Source organism: Taudactylus pleione, unplaced genomic scaffold (genome assembly GCF_031769625.1).
Source record: "Taudactylus pleione unplaced genomic scaffold, aTauple2 ptg000203l, whole genome shotgun sequence".
Classification (NCBI taxonomy): Eukaryota; Metazoa; Chordata; class Amphibia; order Anura; family Myobatrachidae; genus Taudactylus; species Taudactylus pleione.
Window position 1 is genome coordinate 8,745,920 of NW_028284605.1, and position 19,685 is coordinate 8,765,604.

The 19,685-nt window shown below is 41.6% G+C and overlaps 1 protein-coding gene across 2 annotated transcripts in view; it reads left to right on the top strand.

The window, feature by feature from the left end:
- The window catches only part of ABR (ABR activator of RhoGEF and GTPase), a 444,215-nt gene that overhangs the window by 170,898 nt on the left and 253,632 nt on the right, over positions 1-19,685 (top strand). For both annotated transcript variants that reach the window (XM_088477779.1, XM_088477780.1), the window contains one exon: positions 4,363-4,547. In XM_088477779.1, the coding sequence (XP_088333905.1) occupies positions 4,363-4,547 (185 nt within the window). The remainder of the gene's footprint in view (positions 1-4,362; positions 4,548-19,685) is intronic.

The following is a 19,685-nucleotide window of genomic DNA, read 5'->3' on the forward strand; positions in this document are numbered from 1 at the left end:
TCTCCCTTCTTCCACGGGTAATCCGGAAATTCAAACAGGAAGGAGGGACGCTCCTGTTGATAGCTCCCGCGTGGCCCAGACGGCACTGGTTCTCAGACCTTCAGGGTGTGTCCGTGGACAGTACTCTGCGGTTGCCGCTACGACCGGACATTCTGTCTCAGGGTCCTTTCCTTCTCCCGGACCTGACTTGGCTGTCTTTGACGGCGTGGCTGTTGAGACGGCCATGCTGAGGTCCCGGGGGTTTTCCAGCTCTGTAGTGCGTACCATGTTGCGAGCTCGGAAACCGTCTTCCGCTAGGATATACCATCGCGTGTGGCATATGTTCTTCCAGTGGTGTCGACCGAGAGGTTATGCACCACGGGAGTTTCGTCTGTCTCGGATTCTCGCCTTCCTACAAGCGGGACTAGATCATGGGCTTCGCCTTGCTTCTTTGAAGGTACAGGTTTCGGCCCTATCTGTCTGGTTTCTCCGTAGGATTGCTACAATCCCGGATGTGCGCACCTTTATGCAAGGTGATCTCCGCATTCAGCCGCCCTTTGTTCCACCTGTGGCGCCTTGGGATTTGGCTGTGGTCCTGAGGGCTCTCCAAGGACCGCAGTTTGAACCACTGGGCTCAGTGGATCTTAAATGGTTGACAGCTAAGACTGTTTTCCTTCTGGCTATTGCTTCGGCCAGATGTGTTTCTGATTTAGGGGCTCTTTCTTGTAGACCCCCTTTCTTGGTTTTTCATGGGAACAGGGCAGTGCTCCGCACTCGGCCCGAGTTTCTTCCCAAAGTTGTTTCCCAGTTTCATGTTAACGAGGAAATCGTTGTTCCGGCCTTTAACTCACCGGGTCTTTCCGTGGGTGAGGCCTCTTTGGATGTTGTGCGGGCCTTAAGGACTTATGTTGACCGCACTTCTTCGTTTAGGAAGTCGGACGCTTTGTTGTCCTCTATGGCTTCCGTAAAAAGGGTTGGCCTGCCTCAAAGCACACTTTGGCAGCCTGGATCCTGAAGCTTATCTTCATGAAGGCCTACCGGTTCCTCCTTCTCTGAAGGCTCATTCCACTAGGTCTGTGGGTCCTTCGTGGGCAGCTCGACGTGGTTCCTCTGCAGTCCAGATCTGCAAGGCTGCTACGTGGTCCTCTGTCCATACCTTCGTGAGGTATTACAGGTTTGACACCTTCGCCTCTCAGGATGCTTCCTTCAGGCGGTGGATTCTCCTTTCTGCACAGGAGCGTCCCCACCCTTAAAGGATACAGCTTTGGGACATCCCCAAGGTATCCTGTGGGATACCCTATGGACCCTGAAGTAGAAAATATGAGATATGGTAAGAACTTACCCTTGTTATCTCTATTTCTACGAAGTCCATAGGGTTCCACAGGACTCCCATTCCTGTCGCACCTGTGCTGCAGATGGGCTTTGCTCTGGTCACCGGTTTTTCCGTCTCCCTCTGGTGAGAATGTGATTCTTGTGTGTATCCAGATCTTGTTTTCTCTCTCTTCCTTCTCCTCCTCCGGCCTATGGCTTGGTAACTAACTGAGGTGCCTTGGCTCGGGGGCGGGGTATAGGAGGGGGACCTAGTGCATCCTGGGAGGCTGAAAGCTTAACTCTTTGGTGCCTGATGACTGACGTCACACCTATACCCCAAGGTATCCTGTGGAACCCTATGGACTTCGTAGAAATAGAGATAACAAGGGTAAGTTCTTACCATATCTCATATTTTTTCTAGTCCTTTTTTAAATTTATACTTATCAGTTTAGCATTTCTTTAAATAAACTCAATGTTGGTTCATGAAGCATTTAAAAGCTACCACATTATATAATACTGTCTGTTAGAGTGTTAATATGGTCACAGATTCTTTTAAAGAACACCTATTATCTGTACAGAACTCAGTGCCGCCATTTTGTTTTATGTCCGGACCTCCTACTAATTCTGTATGCGCCAGTGGAGTTCCTTACGTACTTCATGACTGATATTCATGAGGCGCTGGCTTCTAGGATATGGTGACTTCCACTGTGCATAGGCGACTAGACCTCCTGCATAGTTGACAACCTAGGTCATCATGCTTAAATCCATTATAACTAGAGATTAGCCAAATTAGCGCAAGTTCGGATTTATCTTATTGGCGATCCAAAACACGTGAGATCCTGATAGCCAATAACCTGCTGTTCTTCAGATCCAAACATAACTGAGTAGAACCGAACCACTTATCTGTAATTATAACTTAACTTCTAAACAAAAAGCCATCTTGTAGCATTCACCAATATCAATGTAAGGTTTTTATATATACTGTCAGTACAAAATGTATGGTTGTTATCCACCTCAATGTAGGTCCTCCAATATTCGCAATTTTAGGCTCAAATAGTATTACTGCCTTGCCCTTCAGTGTTTTGACGATGAATTCTGGCGTATCGAAATAATGCTTCCTCCATGTAATATCATTATTTAAAATCTTTCCTGTTTTGTTGACCTCCAAATCTTCTGCATATGTTATTGTGACTTTTATTAGCTGTTATATATAAAGTAACATGAATTGAAGTTCCAGTTTGTATTAAAAATCATTGATTTATAATAGCTATGTAGAAAAGTATTCTACTTGCAGTATCCTTTAACTTATTATTTTTCTGACAGGAAGTTTAGAGTGCATAGGGAATTTTATCACACCAGCCGACTTAAATAAATCCTAGCTTGGTTCCATTTTCTGGTATCCAGCCGGAGAGTGGTATAACAACCATTTTGCCTACAGTGTTTACTAGGCAGTGTGCACTCAATGAGGGAAAGCTATTGATCGGTGTGTACCTTTTTCCTTTCCTTTACATCTTCCTTCTGCTTTTACTGCTCATTAATTATGCAAATGAGCGCTGATCTTCTCTTCAGTGCTAGTGTATGTGTACAATGGACTGTTGGGTTCTATTGTTCTATGATTTGGGGACTTCTTGTAGTATTTAACAGTTGACAGTTTGCTAAAGAAAATGTCTCCTAAATAGCTTAAAAAAAGACTTTAGGTAACATGTTTATAAAATTGGGCTGTATTGACCCACAGGAACCAACCGGACCTTTGTTTTGAATTTGTAAGCTGCTCTAGAAAAAGGACAGCTTGATTCTGATTGGTTGCTATGGGTTACACCACATCTATTTTCTGTGTAACTGTCCGCAAGTACATTTTATTTTATTGATCTCTCATTGTCCGAGATGAGTCCTGTCTATGCAGCTACTTAATCTCATGATCATGAAGTTTTATGTACTCCTATTAATATATTCACTTTGTATTTTGATGGGTTAAATAGAGCTACGGTGTGCAATGCTGATCTGATATAGAGCCAGCCACAGACCATTTACCTGTGTTTTTGCCGCTGCCTGAGGGCTCTTTGTTTTCCAGTCCATTCTCTTTGCTTCAGAAAACCCACTCCTCTCAACAGTAACCGATTGCCACTTTGTAAAGTGTCTGCACATTAGCTAAAAATTCTGCATTGAAGGTTGCCATGGTGACCAAAGGCCTATCATTTAGAGTTAAATCTTAAACATATAGTACACAAAACAACTCTTTCTTGGGGAAAAAAATAAACCTAAAACAATAGACAGAAACAAAAAGAAATATTATTTGGCACTGCACAGTAAAAGGTAACGCTTTATAAACTGTATTTTGTGCAATACCTGGAGCTTTAAAATGGAAACAGTGAGCCCCCACACCCCCCTTCTGTCTCTCTGACTCAGAGAAGGAGGCAACGAGCAGGGCCCGGAATAGCTCTGATGCTGTCATCTGTGGACAGCCGCTGATTTTCCAGTTTTCACAAGCTAACAGGCTTCCCCTAATCCTTCAGTCGTAGTGTGTTTCAGAGATGGTCAATTGACCTCTGTAATCTACATTTAACTGCAGGACTGGCTCTTCTGGCTTCTTTTCCAGCTACTGATGCTTCCTATCTTTCCTATGTGTTGTGTGTCTCTGTGTTCTCATAATACCTTCTCATTTTTTAGTGGGGGGCTTTTTTTACCCTTCACTTTCCTTACTTTTGAGTTTTAGGTAAAGCTGCGAGTTTTTTTTTTTGCATGGTTTGTGTTACTAACCTGATTTTCTAGTTTGTTTTTCTTTTAAGCTCTGGTATTTTTAAATTGATCTACAATTTGTTAGTTTTCTGTGCCTTTTTGCATTGTTCCCTCCTTCTGTCAGCTTCCTTGTTCATATTACTCTAGTGTGTGTTCCTTTCTATCCTACACACTTATTTTGACCTCTCCTTTGTTCATTTTCTGTGTTTCTTTGCCCTCCACTTCTAATATCAAGAAGCTCAGATGCCAGCATGACCCCCAGACACAAGCCATACCCAACCTCGTTGGCCGCCCTTATTGAAGGCACTCAACGGCCTTTCTTGTTCCTTGTCACAGATTTCAACTACGCCACTGACGGGTACGACGCTGAAGGGAATGAGGAGCAGAAAAGCTCCCGTGAGGGTTCCGAAACCATGCCCTACATCGATGAGTCTCCTACTATGTCCCCACAGCTCAGTGCCAGAAGTCAAGACAGTGTGGATGGGGTTTCACCCACTCCGACAGAAGGGCTACTACCTGAGGTAAGAGGTCTTTCTCTTTTTGCATGCTTTATTCGTTTTAAACTTTTGACCCTTTTTTTGTGGGGGGGGGGGGGATGCTTAATCTTTAAAAACATGCCCTACTGTTTTGAAACTGTTTTGTTTTTGATTTTTTTATGTCACATTCTGTGACAGAACTGTTCATAGTTTGATGTCATATCAGTGGTCGGATTTGCAATATCTTAACTCGTAGTGTGGTATGTAGTATATGTCTTTGTTCTATGGAATTTATATCCAACTAATCGTGTGGTGTACTACAGATTTGCAGCAGCAACGTTACTGACTTGAAATTGTTTTTGTTTTAGTGTGTAATGTGGTGCTTTGGTAGTTAATGTGTTGGTTCAGATGAGTATATTTAACATGGTCAGTTTAATCCTTCAGTGTTTCTATAGGGGGGAGGTTTGTTTCGACGCAATGCCACCATGTTCTTCAACTACGCACACCATGGTAGAATATGATAACCCAGTATTGCTAATTTTCCTGCGCCTCTCTATTGGATGCAAGAGAAAACTATTGGTGTTACTGGACACAAAGTGCCTTCACCTGATTGTACTGGGGGCACCTTGTGTCCATCACTGTGAATTGTATTCTCTACTAAGCTAGTTTGTGATCCTAATTGTGACTACACACAAGGTTATATTTGTTTTTTTTTATTCTCTAGTTCCTGTTCCTTGTTGCCTGGCTGTTCGGTGTTCGAGAAATTATTCAGATGTATTGTGTGGGGGTGTTTTTCTGTATGCAGGTGTTGTAAAATTGGGGTGTATTAAATTAAATGTTCTGTGGTGATTTATGATACGAATTGGTCCCCACTGCTAGACATCTTCTATACAGGAGGTTAGAGACATTATAGGTGAGATTACACAGGACTTTGTGCAGTTGATGCATTTGTCTGTGTGGTAAAAGTAATTTGGCACTGACAAGGAAACAAACTGAAGAGAAAATTAATGGTTTAAAGGTAATTTTAACCTTAAGGATCAAATAAAGTGAGATGTGTAAAGCACTGGTACATCTTTTTAAATGTATTTGCACCTTTTAACTTTTTCCTGCATATTTAGTGATCTACAGTCCGTTCTGTGCTTTACTAATATTGATACTGCCCATGTGTGATGGTAGGGAGGTAGCATGTAAATGGGTTGAGATTATATGTCAGGTGAATACGTTTTCCTTTTTTTATCTTTAATATATGTTTATCATGTCAGCATGGTTTCTGTGTCTTGTAACTTTAAATTTATAATAGAATCTTGTAAGGTTCAGTTAAGGTAGGATTATCAGCTCGTTCTGTTTAGTCGTGATGATCTTAAAGAAGAATCACAACTAGGTAGATTATTATAGTAGAAACCCTTCCCCAACTAATACACAAACAACAATTGTGACCTTTTTGGGTGCTACCCTTAAAAAATGCTGGCTGAACTGATATAATAAACATAAGACATTCTTTTTCAATGATGATGGTTTGAAAACTTTAGTCCATGTAAAACATAGAGAGAAAGAAACACAATGTAATTCTGGTTGTATGAATATATGTGATAGACAACCACTAAGTTATTATGGTATTGTCAATATGCACTCCCAATGATAGACCCCTTTGTAATCTCCTTACTTTTAAATACATTTTCAAAGAGCATGGACTATAGATCTTTTACCTGGAGAGTCAAGCTGGGTACACACTACACGATATGTCGTCTGATTCCACGGATCGGGCCGACATATCGTTCACATCGTCTAGTGTGTTCTCATATGTTAGCTCCCGCGTGTCGTTCATCGGGGTCTTTCCATCGGCCTGCATGCACGGCTGATTGAGCGACCCAGCTGCCGACGCCGACAAGCTCACTTGCGCCTGTGAACGATATATTGTTCATCCACACCATCGGCCGTCGCATTGGCGGGTCGCTAAGTGTATACCCAGCCTAAGTTTTCCATCAGAGGGTTTGTGGAACACAAAGGGTCCTGGTGTGGGCGAGTCTGGGGTCCTTCTCATATGCTCAAAATTGGAATGTTAAAACAAAACAAAATCGACTGATAATGTAAAATCTTCAATAATGTTTTATTTAAATAATGTGAAAAATAAACATTTACCTAAAATGTCAATCGAAATATCCAATGGTAAGGATGGATATTTAAGTTGAAGGATAGAAACTTTTTTAAACATTTATATATTTACTTGTTTGGAGAATACATAGGAACTTCAGGATTGTGTGACCCAGAAGTAAGCAACACATTAGGTATATTAGTCGCTCTTTTCTAATTCTTTCACTACTGCCCTGAAGAAGGTCCTGCTAGGACTGAATCACATTGGGACCTGTTGTGAAATCTCTTGGAGCATCCATCCACGTCTACAGTCACTGTTGGAGAAAGATTCTGCTCCATCCAGAAGAAATCCAGAATTTCTTAGTGTTTTAAATCTACGGGCCTCCAGCATGCTGAGGCCTGGGGGCTTATGTAATGGGGTGCGACTTTCAGCCGCTGTGGGAACTCCTGCGAGTCTTTTTAAAGCAGCAATCATTTTAAAGGCAAAACCAAGCTGGTTTTGCCTTTAAAATGATTGCCGCTTTAAAAATACGGGAAGACTCGCAGGAGTTCCTGTAGCAGTTGCAAGTCGCACCCCATTTCATAAGCCCCTGCATGAGTTTCAATCCTTAACATTGGATATTTTGATTTACATTTTAGGTAATTATTTTTAATGTTATATACCACGCTTGTTGAAATTCAGTTTAAAGTAAGGAGATTACCAAAGGAATCTCATAGGGAGTGCATAGTGACAACTCTATTAACAGAGGTGGTCTATATTGCATATATTCATACAAACAGAATTACACTGTTTCTTTCTCTTATGTTTTACATGGACTCCTATATTATTATTATTATTATTATTATTATTATTATTATCATTTATTTATATGGCACCACAAGTGTTCCGCAGCACCTTACAAGGTACATGAACAAATAAGTAACTAGTGACTTACAATACAAAGCAGGACATGGACATGTATAATAAACATAGCTATATTAGCGACCTTTACACCCACATAAGCAGCTGAGTGTTGGTTGCCCTAAAATCTTCAATAATGTTTTATTTAAATAATGTGAAAAATAAACATTTACCTAAAATGTCAATCGAAATATCCAATGGTAAGGATGGATATTTAAGTTGAAGGATAGAAACTTTTTTAAACATTTATATATTTACTTGTTTGGAGAATACATAGGAACTTCAGGATTGTGTGACCCAGAAGTAAGCAACACATTAGGTATATTAGTCGCTCTTTTCTAATTCTTTCACTACTGCCCTGAAGAAGGTCCTGCTAGGACTGAATCACATTGGGACCTGTTGGGGAGTAAGAGATAAATTAAATTACAGTAGGGAGAAGCACAAGAGGGTAGAGGGCCTTGCTCGCAAGAGCTTGCACTCTCAAGGGGAGGGGCAGACAGACGGGCATGATACAGATGGGGAAGACAGGGAAGAGGGAGCATGTAGTAGCAAGTTAGGATGAGAGCTGGAAAGCATTGCTGAAGTAGTAGGTCTTGAGAGCCCATTTGAAGGATTGTGGAGAGTCTGATGGGGAGAGGAAGCGCGTTCCAAAGGTGAGGAGCAGCACAGGCAAAATCTTGGAGGCGGGAGTGGGAGGAAGTAATCAGTTGGCATGAAAGGCGGCGTGTATTAAGTGAATGAAGAATGTGGACAGAAGAGTGAAGGGATAGGAGATCAGAGATGTAAATGGGAGAGGAATGGGTGAGAGCTTTGTTAGTGAATGTGAGAACCTTGAATTGGGTTCTGAAAGGGAAGGGGAGCCAGTGGAGGGCTTGTAAGAGAGGGGAGGCAGATGTAGAGCGTTTGGAGAGGAAGATGAGCCGAGAAGCAACATTGAACACAGACTGGAGAGGAGAGATATGGGATTTGCGGAGGCCAGATAGGAGGAGGTTATAGTAGTCCAATCTGGAGATGACGAGTGAATGTATGAGGGTTTTGGTGGCATCCTGGGTGAGAAAGGGTCTGATCTTGGAAATATTCTTGAGATGGAAACGACAGGACTGCGAGATTTTCTGAATATGTGGTTTGAAGGAGAGGGAAGAGTCCAGGATGACTCAAAGACAGCACACTTTGGGACTAGTTGAAATAGTTATGCCATCTATTGATAAATAGTGGGACATGATATTATGTGGGAGGGTGGGAAGACGATCAGCTCAGTCTTAGACATTATAAGTTTGAGAAATCGCTGGGACATCCAGGAATTGATAGCAGAGAGACAGTTAGAGATACGAATCAGTAGAGAGGGGGAAAGATCAGGTGAGGAAAGGTAGATCTGAGTTTCATCAGCATAGAGATGATAATGGAGGTCAAAAGAGCGGATGAGTTTACCTTGAGAGAACGTATAGAGAGAGAATAGGAGAGGTCCAAGAACAGAACCTTCGGGAACACCTACTGTAAGAGGCTGTGGTGGGGAGGAGTTGTCGTGAGAGGAAACAGAAGGAGCGCTCAGAGAGGTAAGATGACAGCCAGGAGAGAACAGTGTTACGTAGACCAAGGGAGTGAAGCATATGCAGCAGTAGAGGGTGGTCCACAGTGTCAAAAGCAGCAGAGCGGTCAAGGAGAATGAGCAGGGAGTAGTGGCCCTTGGATTTGGCAGCAAGGAGGTCATTGCTGACTTTTATGAGGGCAGTTTCAGTGGAGTGGAGATAACGGAAGCCAGACTGAAAAGGGTCAAGGAGGGAGTGGGAGGAAAGAAATGTGGTGAGGCGGTTGTAAACAATACATTCAAGGAGTTTGGAGGCAAAAGGGAGGAGAGAGATTGGTTGGTAGTTGGAGAGAATGTCAGGATCAAGGTTAGGTTTTTTTAAGAATGGGGGAGACAAGGGCATGCTTGTGCAGAACGAAAAGTGCCAGAAGAGAGTGAGAGAGTAAGGAGGTGGGCAAGATGGGAGCAGGCAGAAGAAGAGAGGTAGCGGAGGAGGCGGAAGGGGATAGGTTCGAGGGGAGAGGTGGAAGGGGGGGAGGACTGGATAAGGGCTTTAACTTCCTCTCCAGTCACAGGGTAGAAGGATGTCAGAGTCAGTAAAATGGATGGGGAGGGGAGATCCAGGAAAGGAGGAGGTGGAGAGCTGGGGGACTGGTTGGATATGATGTCCTGAAGTATGGAATCAATTTTAGATGTAAAATAGGTAGCAAAGTCAGGGGCAGAGAGCAAGGAGGGGAGACGAGGAGGGGGTGGGCAGAGGAGGGAGTTGAAGGTGGAAAAGACGCTAGGGATTTGAGGACTGGTAGGAGATGAGATTCTTGAAATATGACTGTTTAGAGAGGGAAAGGCAGCACTGTAGGATGACAGCATGAATTTGAAATGGAGAAAATCTGTCTGAGAGCTTGATCTTCTCCACTGTCGCTCGGCGGTTCGTGAACATTTTTGCAGGTATCTAGTGCATTTGGAATGCCAGGGTTGAGGTGTGGATTTGCGAAGGTGAGTAGTGATCGCCGGAGCAAAAGAGTCGAGAGCAGAAGTAAGGGAGGCATTGTATAGGGAAGCAGCTTGTTCAGCGCAGGAGAAAACTAATAGGGGAGAGAAGTGAGTCAAGTAGGGAAGAAAAGAAAGCAGTGTTGATAGCTTCAATGTTATGCTTAGTGATGGTGGCTCTCGGAGGTAGAAGAGGGGAAGGAGAGAGGGATAGGTTAAAAGAGAGAAGGTGTTGGCCAGAGAGAGGGAATGGGGAATTGGAGTAGGCAGAAATATCACAACGGTGAGTGAATACCAGATCAAGCAAATGCCCACTTGCATGAGCTGGTGGGGAGGTCCATTGGGAGAGGCCAAACGAGAAAGTGAGGATGAGTAGATTGGAGGCAGCGGATTCTGTGGGGATATCAATTGGAATATTGAAGTCACCTAGGATAATAGAGGGAAGGTCTGACCACTGCAAAAGAACTATGTCCATCTACTATACAAGCTAAGTAAACATCTTATTCTTTGGGGGGGTTTTTAAGGGAAGCACCCAATGAGGGTGCCAATTGTTTGTTTATAATTCAAAATCCAGGTTTATCAGTGGATTTAACCAGGCATGCATTTAAACCCTTTAGCTCCAAATCTGTGCCTATACCATCTATACTTACATATCCTTAGGCTGTGTAGGCTTCTCCAATCATTATTTGGGTTATTTTATTTTTGTTACAAACGAGAGGACAAATATGCATGTGTTCTTTCTGCAATATAATAACCAGCACTAAGCAGATTGCTAAAAATGTCCTGTACCAGCATATACTGCTTTCAGCACTTTAACAAGGGAAGCACACAGAGTGCCAACCAGCCCTAAGCCGGTCAGCACTTGTCTGAATCCCTATGTAAGTGAGGTCCACATCCACCTCCTTCATTTCTAGGGAAAACCAGTCCTGTGATGATAGCAATAGGGTTATTCCCCACACCTCTGGGCAGTGGGTGTGGGGTTAATAGTGATAATTCTATGTAATAGAAGTAATATTTTCTTTATAGGTGTACTACAGGTATCAGCTGGCCCTATCATGCCCAATTTAATTTTCTGCTAGGGTATGTGGAGAATCACCACAAGTGCCATGGAAGACCGGGCCATCTGGGACCTATTGTGCACCTTTTATTGTCCACCACGTCCCATAAATGCTCGATTGGTTTCATGTCGGAGGAACGTGGTGTGTATGCCTTCCATGAGGTATTCCCGGTACACACGTGACACCACAGATCGAGGAATGTTGAATATCCACACAACTTTGTAAATAGAATGTACCATCCGTATGGCATCCACTATCATGCCCCATTTGAATTCCAATAGTTCACATCGCCTTGCCATGAGCAGCCTAGCCATTGTTCATACTGACACATCAGATGTCAGATTACAACTGATACAGGTCTGGGCGTTTCCAAGATGTCACAGTATGGTGATGCCACCTACCATTACCTTTACATACTGCTATACCATTACTTTTGGCACTTCAGTGTTTTGTGAACAAAAACTATTTTATTTAAAGATGAACACTCCCCAACTCTTCTCGTTCCCATCCTTATTACTTACAAAAGAACAGGATCCTCTTTGGTCCACCTAAGCATCCAAGGGATCTTTACAAAAAATAAATATTGGCAATGCTAAAACTATCCCTTACGAGGTCCTGACTGACGCAAATGGCCGTTCACTGTCTTGTCATGAAATCTTAGGATTTCTATTCTAACATGTTGCTGAGCAGCCAGCTTTTGCATAACTAGTATTGTTATGATTGTGATGAAGAGTGCAGGTGAAAAGGATCACCTTTATACATAGGGAGCACTGTAATAATTAGCAAAGGTTGCTCAATGGGCTCTCATCTGTGCTTGAAATAAGTGCTGGAGTGACAATTAAGCTTCTGCATGACTCCAGATTAGGAGGATCATAAATATCCCAGTCAAGTCCTTGAGTTGCTGAAAGGGAATACATTTTTCAAATGAAATTTAAATTTCTACGATAAAATATGATGACTTCACATGCAAGAACATACAGGTACATATATATATATATTTTTTTTTCAAAATTCCTTCTTATTTAGGTATATATAAATTAGAGGTACACATATACAAACATAAAAAAGGAGGGGGGTAGGAATTACAGAAAAGAGGGGAAAATTAATTAAGGGGGGAATGGGATAAGGGGATACACACCAAACCTACAATTCACATAAAGATATGTTGCATACATCACAAATGCTTCGATAACACGATCACAATAAATGCAAATATAAAATTATAATACCCTGCATTATGAAAACTTGATAACATCCTTGATTTAATTGGTAAAGTTAATGATCTTTTGACAACCAATGTTCATTCCAGCTAAACCATCGAATATGAAGACTGGAGGCCTTGGATGAATAAGGAACCCCCGCTATTTCCATCTCATAGTGGGATTGTACACTTCTCTCCACCTCTACAAGGGTGGGAAGTGTGCCAATAATTAGCTAATAGGAGCTTAGTGGAGAAAAGGATATGACCCATTATATATGTGTCACTGAATATTGTATCTCCTTCTGTTACACGAACCATTGCTAGCAGTGGACTTGGCGCAGTAGGAGTATGAGAGATCTTTGAGATGAGGGCAAATATTGACTTCCACAAGATGGAAATTTTAGGACGACCAAAAAACGTGTAGTAAAGTTCCCACATGACCACAACCACGCCAACATAGATTAGAATTAGATGGCTGGATTACATGCATAAGGGCTGGGGTTAAAATATTCTGTGAAGAAGTGTATAAAAATGTTCACAATGGGAAATACATTTAGATAAATGGAAACACATTTGAAATATTTTATGCCATTGAGTCATGGAGATAGAGCAGGAGAGATCATTTTCCTATTTTTTCAATGAGGGGAATATAATTTGGAGTCTGAGGTTGTACTAATAGGGAATATCACCAAGTAATATTACCTTAACTCCCTGTTTTAAAAAGTTTCTCACGAAAATACTTGGGGAGCGGCGAAACCCTGTGGGAGCTCTGTATATTGCAAGTGATCCAGTGTCGCACTTGGAGGTATTCGTAGAAGTCTCTATGTGTAATAGAATATTGTGATTGAAGTTGAGCATAAGAGGCAAAGAACCCTTTATCATGATATCATGTAATGAGAGCATTCCTTGAACTGCCCAAGAACGAAGTTACAGATCTGGGATCAACCACTCTATGCTCTACAGAGGCAGTTCAGTTGATGGAAGGGACACATCCTCTGCTAAAGACACATTCTAACCAGGCTTTATCGGATGCTTGCACTGATTGACAACTTGGGGATAGCTTAATAGTAGATGGTAATAATAGTATATCTGGTAATGGGAGAGGAGTGGCCTGACTTTGTTCAAGTAATACCCACGTTTTGGAATCAGTCATTACGGACCATTCACCCAACTGAGACAGAAGACTTGCTAATTGGTAGCAATGTAGATCTGGGAAAGATACCCCACCTTCAGACTTAGGGAGCAACATTGTACGTCTGGCTAGCCTATGTTTCTTGCCTTTCCAAACATATTTATAAAAAATGGTATAGAACTTGTTTAAAAGATATTTAATGACTATAATGGGGATCGTTCTGAATAGGTATAGTATTTTGGGCAGAAATACCATTTTTAGAGCTATACGCTCCATCCATGAGACCTCTTGGAGCATCCAGTCCTTCAGCATGAGCAAAATTTTACTCAATAGAGGGAAATAGTTACAGGGAATCAAGGACAAAATTTTAAGGGTAATTTGGATTCCAAGATATTTAAGTCCCCTATCCTGCCATGAGTATATCACTAAGGGAATGAAGAAGTCCCGAAGTAAAATTGATAGGGAGGGCCTCAGTTTTAGAACAGTTTAATTTATAATATGACACCTTGGAGTATTCCTCCAAAACTCCATGTAGATGAGAAAGGGAGGAGGTGGGATCGGAGATAAATAGAAGGACATCATCCGTGAATAGGCATACTTTATGAATTTTCCCATATAGTTCGGGACCCTGGATAGCGAGTTCAGATCCATTGGTCTCTGCCAATGGCTCAATTGCCAAAGCAAACTCAAGCGGAGACAGGGGGCAACCTTGGCGTGTGCCATTGGTTACAGGCACATATTTTAAAATTTCTTCCGTATTCATACCAGCTCCTCGAACCATTGAAGCAATGTAGTCAGTATATACTCAGGCCAGTCACTAGAGAACATCTAGCTATGTACAATAAACATGTAGGGCCTGGGGTAAATTGCTGATTCCAACAGTAAATTATTGGTTAAAATTTGAACAACTTGTTAAAACTGATTATATTTTTAATAGCTCATTCCAAAATGATCAAATGATTTGTTTTTATTGCAGTTGCATTAAACAAATCTTTGCTAGGTTGGAGTATCGTTGGTTTACACACTTGCACGATATCGGCCCGATATGGGCAAATCAGAATGACAAATCGGGACTGTCGTTCAGTCTGTATGCACGACTGCATGCTCCCGTGGGTCGCATGCGATGTCGTGTGATTGGCCGCTCTGCACACGATATCGCATACGAGGCTGTACATCTTAATGAAGGATGGAACAGTGATCATTAAATCTTTTAAGTGTGTATTGGCAATCTCCTTTTGGAGCGGGGCGAAGGGAAATCACCGCCTCCATCGTCACGAGTGCCGGTCGTATAAGTGTGTAGCCCGCCTCAGAAACCACCTACAGTATAGACCTGTCTCATTTCAATTTCCTGTCTGGAGAATGCAGCTTTTCCAAAAATGGAAAGTTTTGACATTACTATTTTTTGCTGCAGCATAACAAAATTGTAATACATGGTATTAAGCCGCTTTTCCCCCACTCCTTTTAAGGAGATATTTGGAATGGCAAAATAAAATGTAATAATGTAGTAGGAATCAAAGGGATTAGGTAGCTTTTCAATACATAGGATTTGCATTTTGCCTGCTTGTGAACAGAGCACATGTTTGGGATAGGGATCAGTGATCCCAACCTGCAGTGGTCCGACTGTGTTTTACATGTATCTGCATTAGGTTTATAATAGGATGGGTTAGTATAGTGAAAATGCTGAAATTTCCCTAGTGTGTTAGTTTATAGAACTCATTAGCGCAAGATGGAATTTACATTTGTATCTTGTGGTATTTTCTATAGAGTCATCACTTCCTTATCTTCTTTAACCACTTAACTGACTATTTTTTTTCTTCTAAAAACCACTCCAAAATTGTCGTTTTTTTTTTTTTTAGTGAATTAGGTGAGGAACATCCATTTTAACTTATTCAAAATGGTTTCATAAAAAAAAAAAAAATTATTTAAAGATTTTTTTTTTTTTAAATCGTTTTTTTCAAATACCGGAACATCGGAACATTGGAAACATCGTGACGTTCAATTTGAGACTGGATCCAGGCACCGGGTATGTAAGGGGAGTGAAGGGGGGAGTTTTCTTACTTTTCCCCAGCGGCTGTTCAGTTCTGCAGGCGCTGGGTAGGGGGTCCTGCTTTGCTGACCAATCAGCAATGATTGGCAGCACAGCAGACATGGGGGGAGAGGATGCTGACAAGCAGAGGGACCGGAAGGAAGATTCTATTCGTGCAGCAGCCCTCATGTTTATCTGTCTGGACGAAATTTTACGTCCAGTACGGATAAAGAACTGCCTGGTGTGGACAGAAGCTTACGTCCATGCCAGGCAAGTGGTTAAAGGACAGTTTGGCACCTAGATCTTTCTGTCTGACTACATATTATATCCATCCAAAATTTAAAGTCATGGTTTAATGGCAGATTTTTAAACATTTTTTTTTTCCATATTCTCTGGCTGCGTTAGGCAGTGTTTCCCAGTTATCCTCAAGGAACCACTAAAGGACATGGTTTCCATATCTCCTTGCTGGAGCACAAGTGTATTTATTACTGACTGGCACACTAATAAAAGATCCAAAGATGGTGCTAATTATGTCACTGGTGATTCTGTGAGGAGACCTGGAAAACCTGCACTGTTAAGGTTCCCTGAGGATTGGAGTTGTGAAGCACAAGTGTAAAGGTGCGTATCCACTAGCAGATAGTGGAACAATAGTACGATTACAACATTGTAATCGTACAGTTGTTCCTCATCCCCTGTAGTGCCTACAAACTAAACGATATGTCGTTCAGTGCAGGCACCCTCCCTCATCCCTGAACATGCCCGATCTGTCGTTATCAGCAGATTGATTGGCACGTTCAGGCGATGAATTATATCGAAAACGACCAGCGGGAGCGCGTATCGCTGGTAGTTTACGTCATTTTCATGCCCGATTTGTGAACGATTAATGAGCAATTGAATGATAACAGTGTCGTTATCATTCAATCGCTCAATTTAAACATATAGTGGATACGTGGCATAATGCTTAGGTGAAGAGGGTTAGGTATTAGGGGGGAGTGTTAAGGTTAGTCACTAGGGAAGTTTAGGTTTGGCATTAGGGGGTGGGGGGGGAGGATTTGGGGTAGGGGAACGATCAGAATACCTACCGACAAGTGTCTGTATCCTAACCCTGTCGGGATGCCGGCTTCATGAATTTTGACCGCAGGGATCCTGACCACCGGCATCTGGTACCCAACCCATCCTAACAATCAAAGTTTTTTAAGTATATCCATGTTTGTGCACAGATGGTATAACCAAACTTACTGAGGTACTAATTAAATCACCTGTGTTCAGGGGCGGATTGGGCCGCCGGGAACTTGCAGCCAGGCTGATTGACTTTGCTGCGGGGTCGGCTGCCGTGTGACCGTTCGGGTTCCAGTGGCAGCTTCTGCTCATGTTATTATTATTATCATTTATTTATATGGCGCCACAAGTGTTACGCAGTGCGTTACAAGCTACATAACCAAAAAATTGACTTACAGTAAAATACAATACAATGAAGGACAAGGACATGGGTAATATACATTGATACATTGGTGGCCATAACACCCAATTAAGCAACAGAGCATAAGCACCAAGTATTAGGTGTCCTAGTGGTGAGTAAGAAGTAGATGAAAATAAAGTAAGGAGAAGCACAAGAGGGTAGAGGGCCCTGCTCACAAGAGCTTACATTCTCAAGGGGAGGGGCAGACAGACGTCATGATACAGATGGGGAAGACAGGGAGGAGGGAGCATGTAGTAGCAAGTTAGGATGAGAGCTGGAAAGCATTGATGAAGTAGTGAGTCTTGAGAGCCCGTTTGAAGGATTGTAGAGAGGTGGAGAGTCTGATGGGGAGAGGGAGAGCGTTCCAAAGGTGGGGAAGCAGCATGGGCAAAATTTTGGAGGCGGGAATGGGAGGAAGTAATCAGTTGGCATGAAAGGCGGCGTGCATTTGTTGAACGAAAAGGGCGGACAGGAGAATGAAGGGAGATGAGGTCAGAGATGTAAATGGGAGAGGAGTGTGTGAGGGCTTTATGAATACCTAATGATCTATATACCTAAGTGTCGCTATTTATCGTTGTAAGTCGCACAAGAAATAATTTCCAGACTTTGAGTGTTGTTCCAAAGCACAAAAAGTTGTTATTCACATAAAAAGCATTTAGTTACACGCTGTAATCTAAATACAATTAGCGCAAAAGATTATACATAAACAAGGTACATTCGATACATACGCAGGCGCTCTGGATCCAGATTTCCGGCATCAAAGGTGAAGCCTCCGTCAAATGAAAGAATATGATGGCTAACTACTGGAAATTGAGCGCCTAAATATATACAGTACAGAGAGTGGGCAATACAATAGAAACGAGTTGACCTAATCCTATTGGTTCTTCTTCTTGGTTCTTCTGTCATAGGTCAGTTTGTACAATGGTAGTTCAGCCCTCCAATGGCTCTTTGTATGTAGTGTCTATTGATTAGTTCAAACACACACAAAGTACATTCTAACACTTAATTCTCTATAATCCATAACTTGCAGACGCATGTTGCGATCTCCTTGCCGATGCAACCAGAGATCTGCAAATAGACAGTGGTTTAGAATGGTACCAAACATGGTCTGCTTATCATGTACTAAACCTTAGCTATCAAATACATACATTTTACATCATAATTAATACCTTTAATATAAACCATAATGTGCAGGAACCTTTTATGAGTGCATGTATATTTATGATTATATGTAAGTATGCGTTGTGTGTCTTCATACAGCGTAAAAGGTGCGCTGTATGCAGGGGTTGTATACAGCTCAAAACATGCGCTGTGTGTGTTTCTATTTATAATTGCAACTGTATGTATATATATATATATATATATATATGTGTGTGTGTGTGTGTTCACGCATTGTGGATACCCATATGATCGTTTAAGTGTATATGTGTGTATATATATATATATATATATATATATATAATATACACACACATACATAGCTTCAAACAGTAATATTACTTCTGTCTGAACTAAAAAAAATGACATACAATGGAGTTTGTCCTGTTCACAGGTGGAGCAAGCTTTGGCATGAAGTCTGATAACTTTAGCAAAATACTTTCCTATGTTTATTTAGAATACAATTGTCACTTCTTCTTAACCACATCAGCATGGGACACAAGGCATACAATTGCTAACTATAGCTACACGTCTGACAATTGTTTCTAAATCCACATTCAGAACACTCCCTATGAGCATATCAGTGTCTGTGTTATACTTCAATTGCCACAGACATACTGTACCTGTGTGCGAAGTAGACACTCACAGTATCTTTGTGTATTCCAATTACTAGTCCCAGACATGTCCACAAGACTTGTTTGTCAGTACTGAATATATAAACTCTTTAAATTTATGTGTATTCATGATTATGTAAAGACTTTAACAGTGTGCAGTAACACGGCAGATATACACAACGCTAAAATAGCGCCGTGCACAATAATATTATACTGACTACGCCAGATGGCGTTGTGCAAATATTATTTTTACAATTTAGGTCTCAGCCAACCATCTGGCTTTGACAGCTTTGCAAGCGAGTGTGCAGAAGCTCTCTATGAAGAGGAGGTAAATGTCTGAGGGGCAACTGCTTTGTCTGCCCGGCCACAGCATTTCCTCCCATGGGCCATTGCGGAGCTTCCTCATGGCTCTGAGTCCAGCTGACAGCTCGGCCCCTCCCCTATATCAGCGTCAGCACTCAGCACTGCCGCAACAGGGGAGAAGAAGGAGGTAAGGGATGACACAGGCTGGCAGTAACAAAAACTGACTGGGTCACACAGGCGCAGTGTCTGCCAGTCAGTAAAAACTAGATATATGGATATTCTGAGATGATTGTATGTAAAAGTAAAAATTACATGTACATTGATGAGATAATGATCTGAGTGAGATATTTATTATATATCATCTCATTTAGATCATCCTCTCCGAAATGTACATGTAACTTGTAATGTAGATGTAATTTTAACTTTTACACTGTCTATTATATATTTAATCACAAAGCTATATATAAATATTCTCACAAGTTACATCTAACTTTTACTGACTGTCACTGTATACAGTATAAAAGTCAGAGGCACATTGTGAGATTATATATATATACAGTATATATGTAGCTTTGTGATATATATATATATATATATATATATACATATACACTGTATACAGTGTTAGGAATATACTGTATATCTGTACATAATATATTTAATAGAGCGAAACATGGGGGATGGCGCTGGAGAGACGCAGGGAGGATAGCGCTGGAGAGACGCAG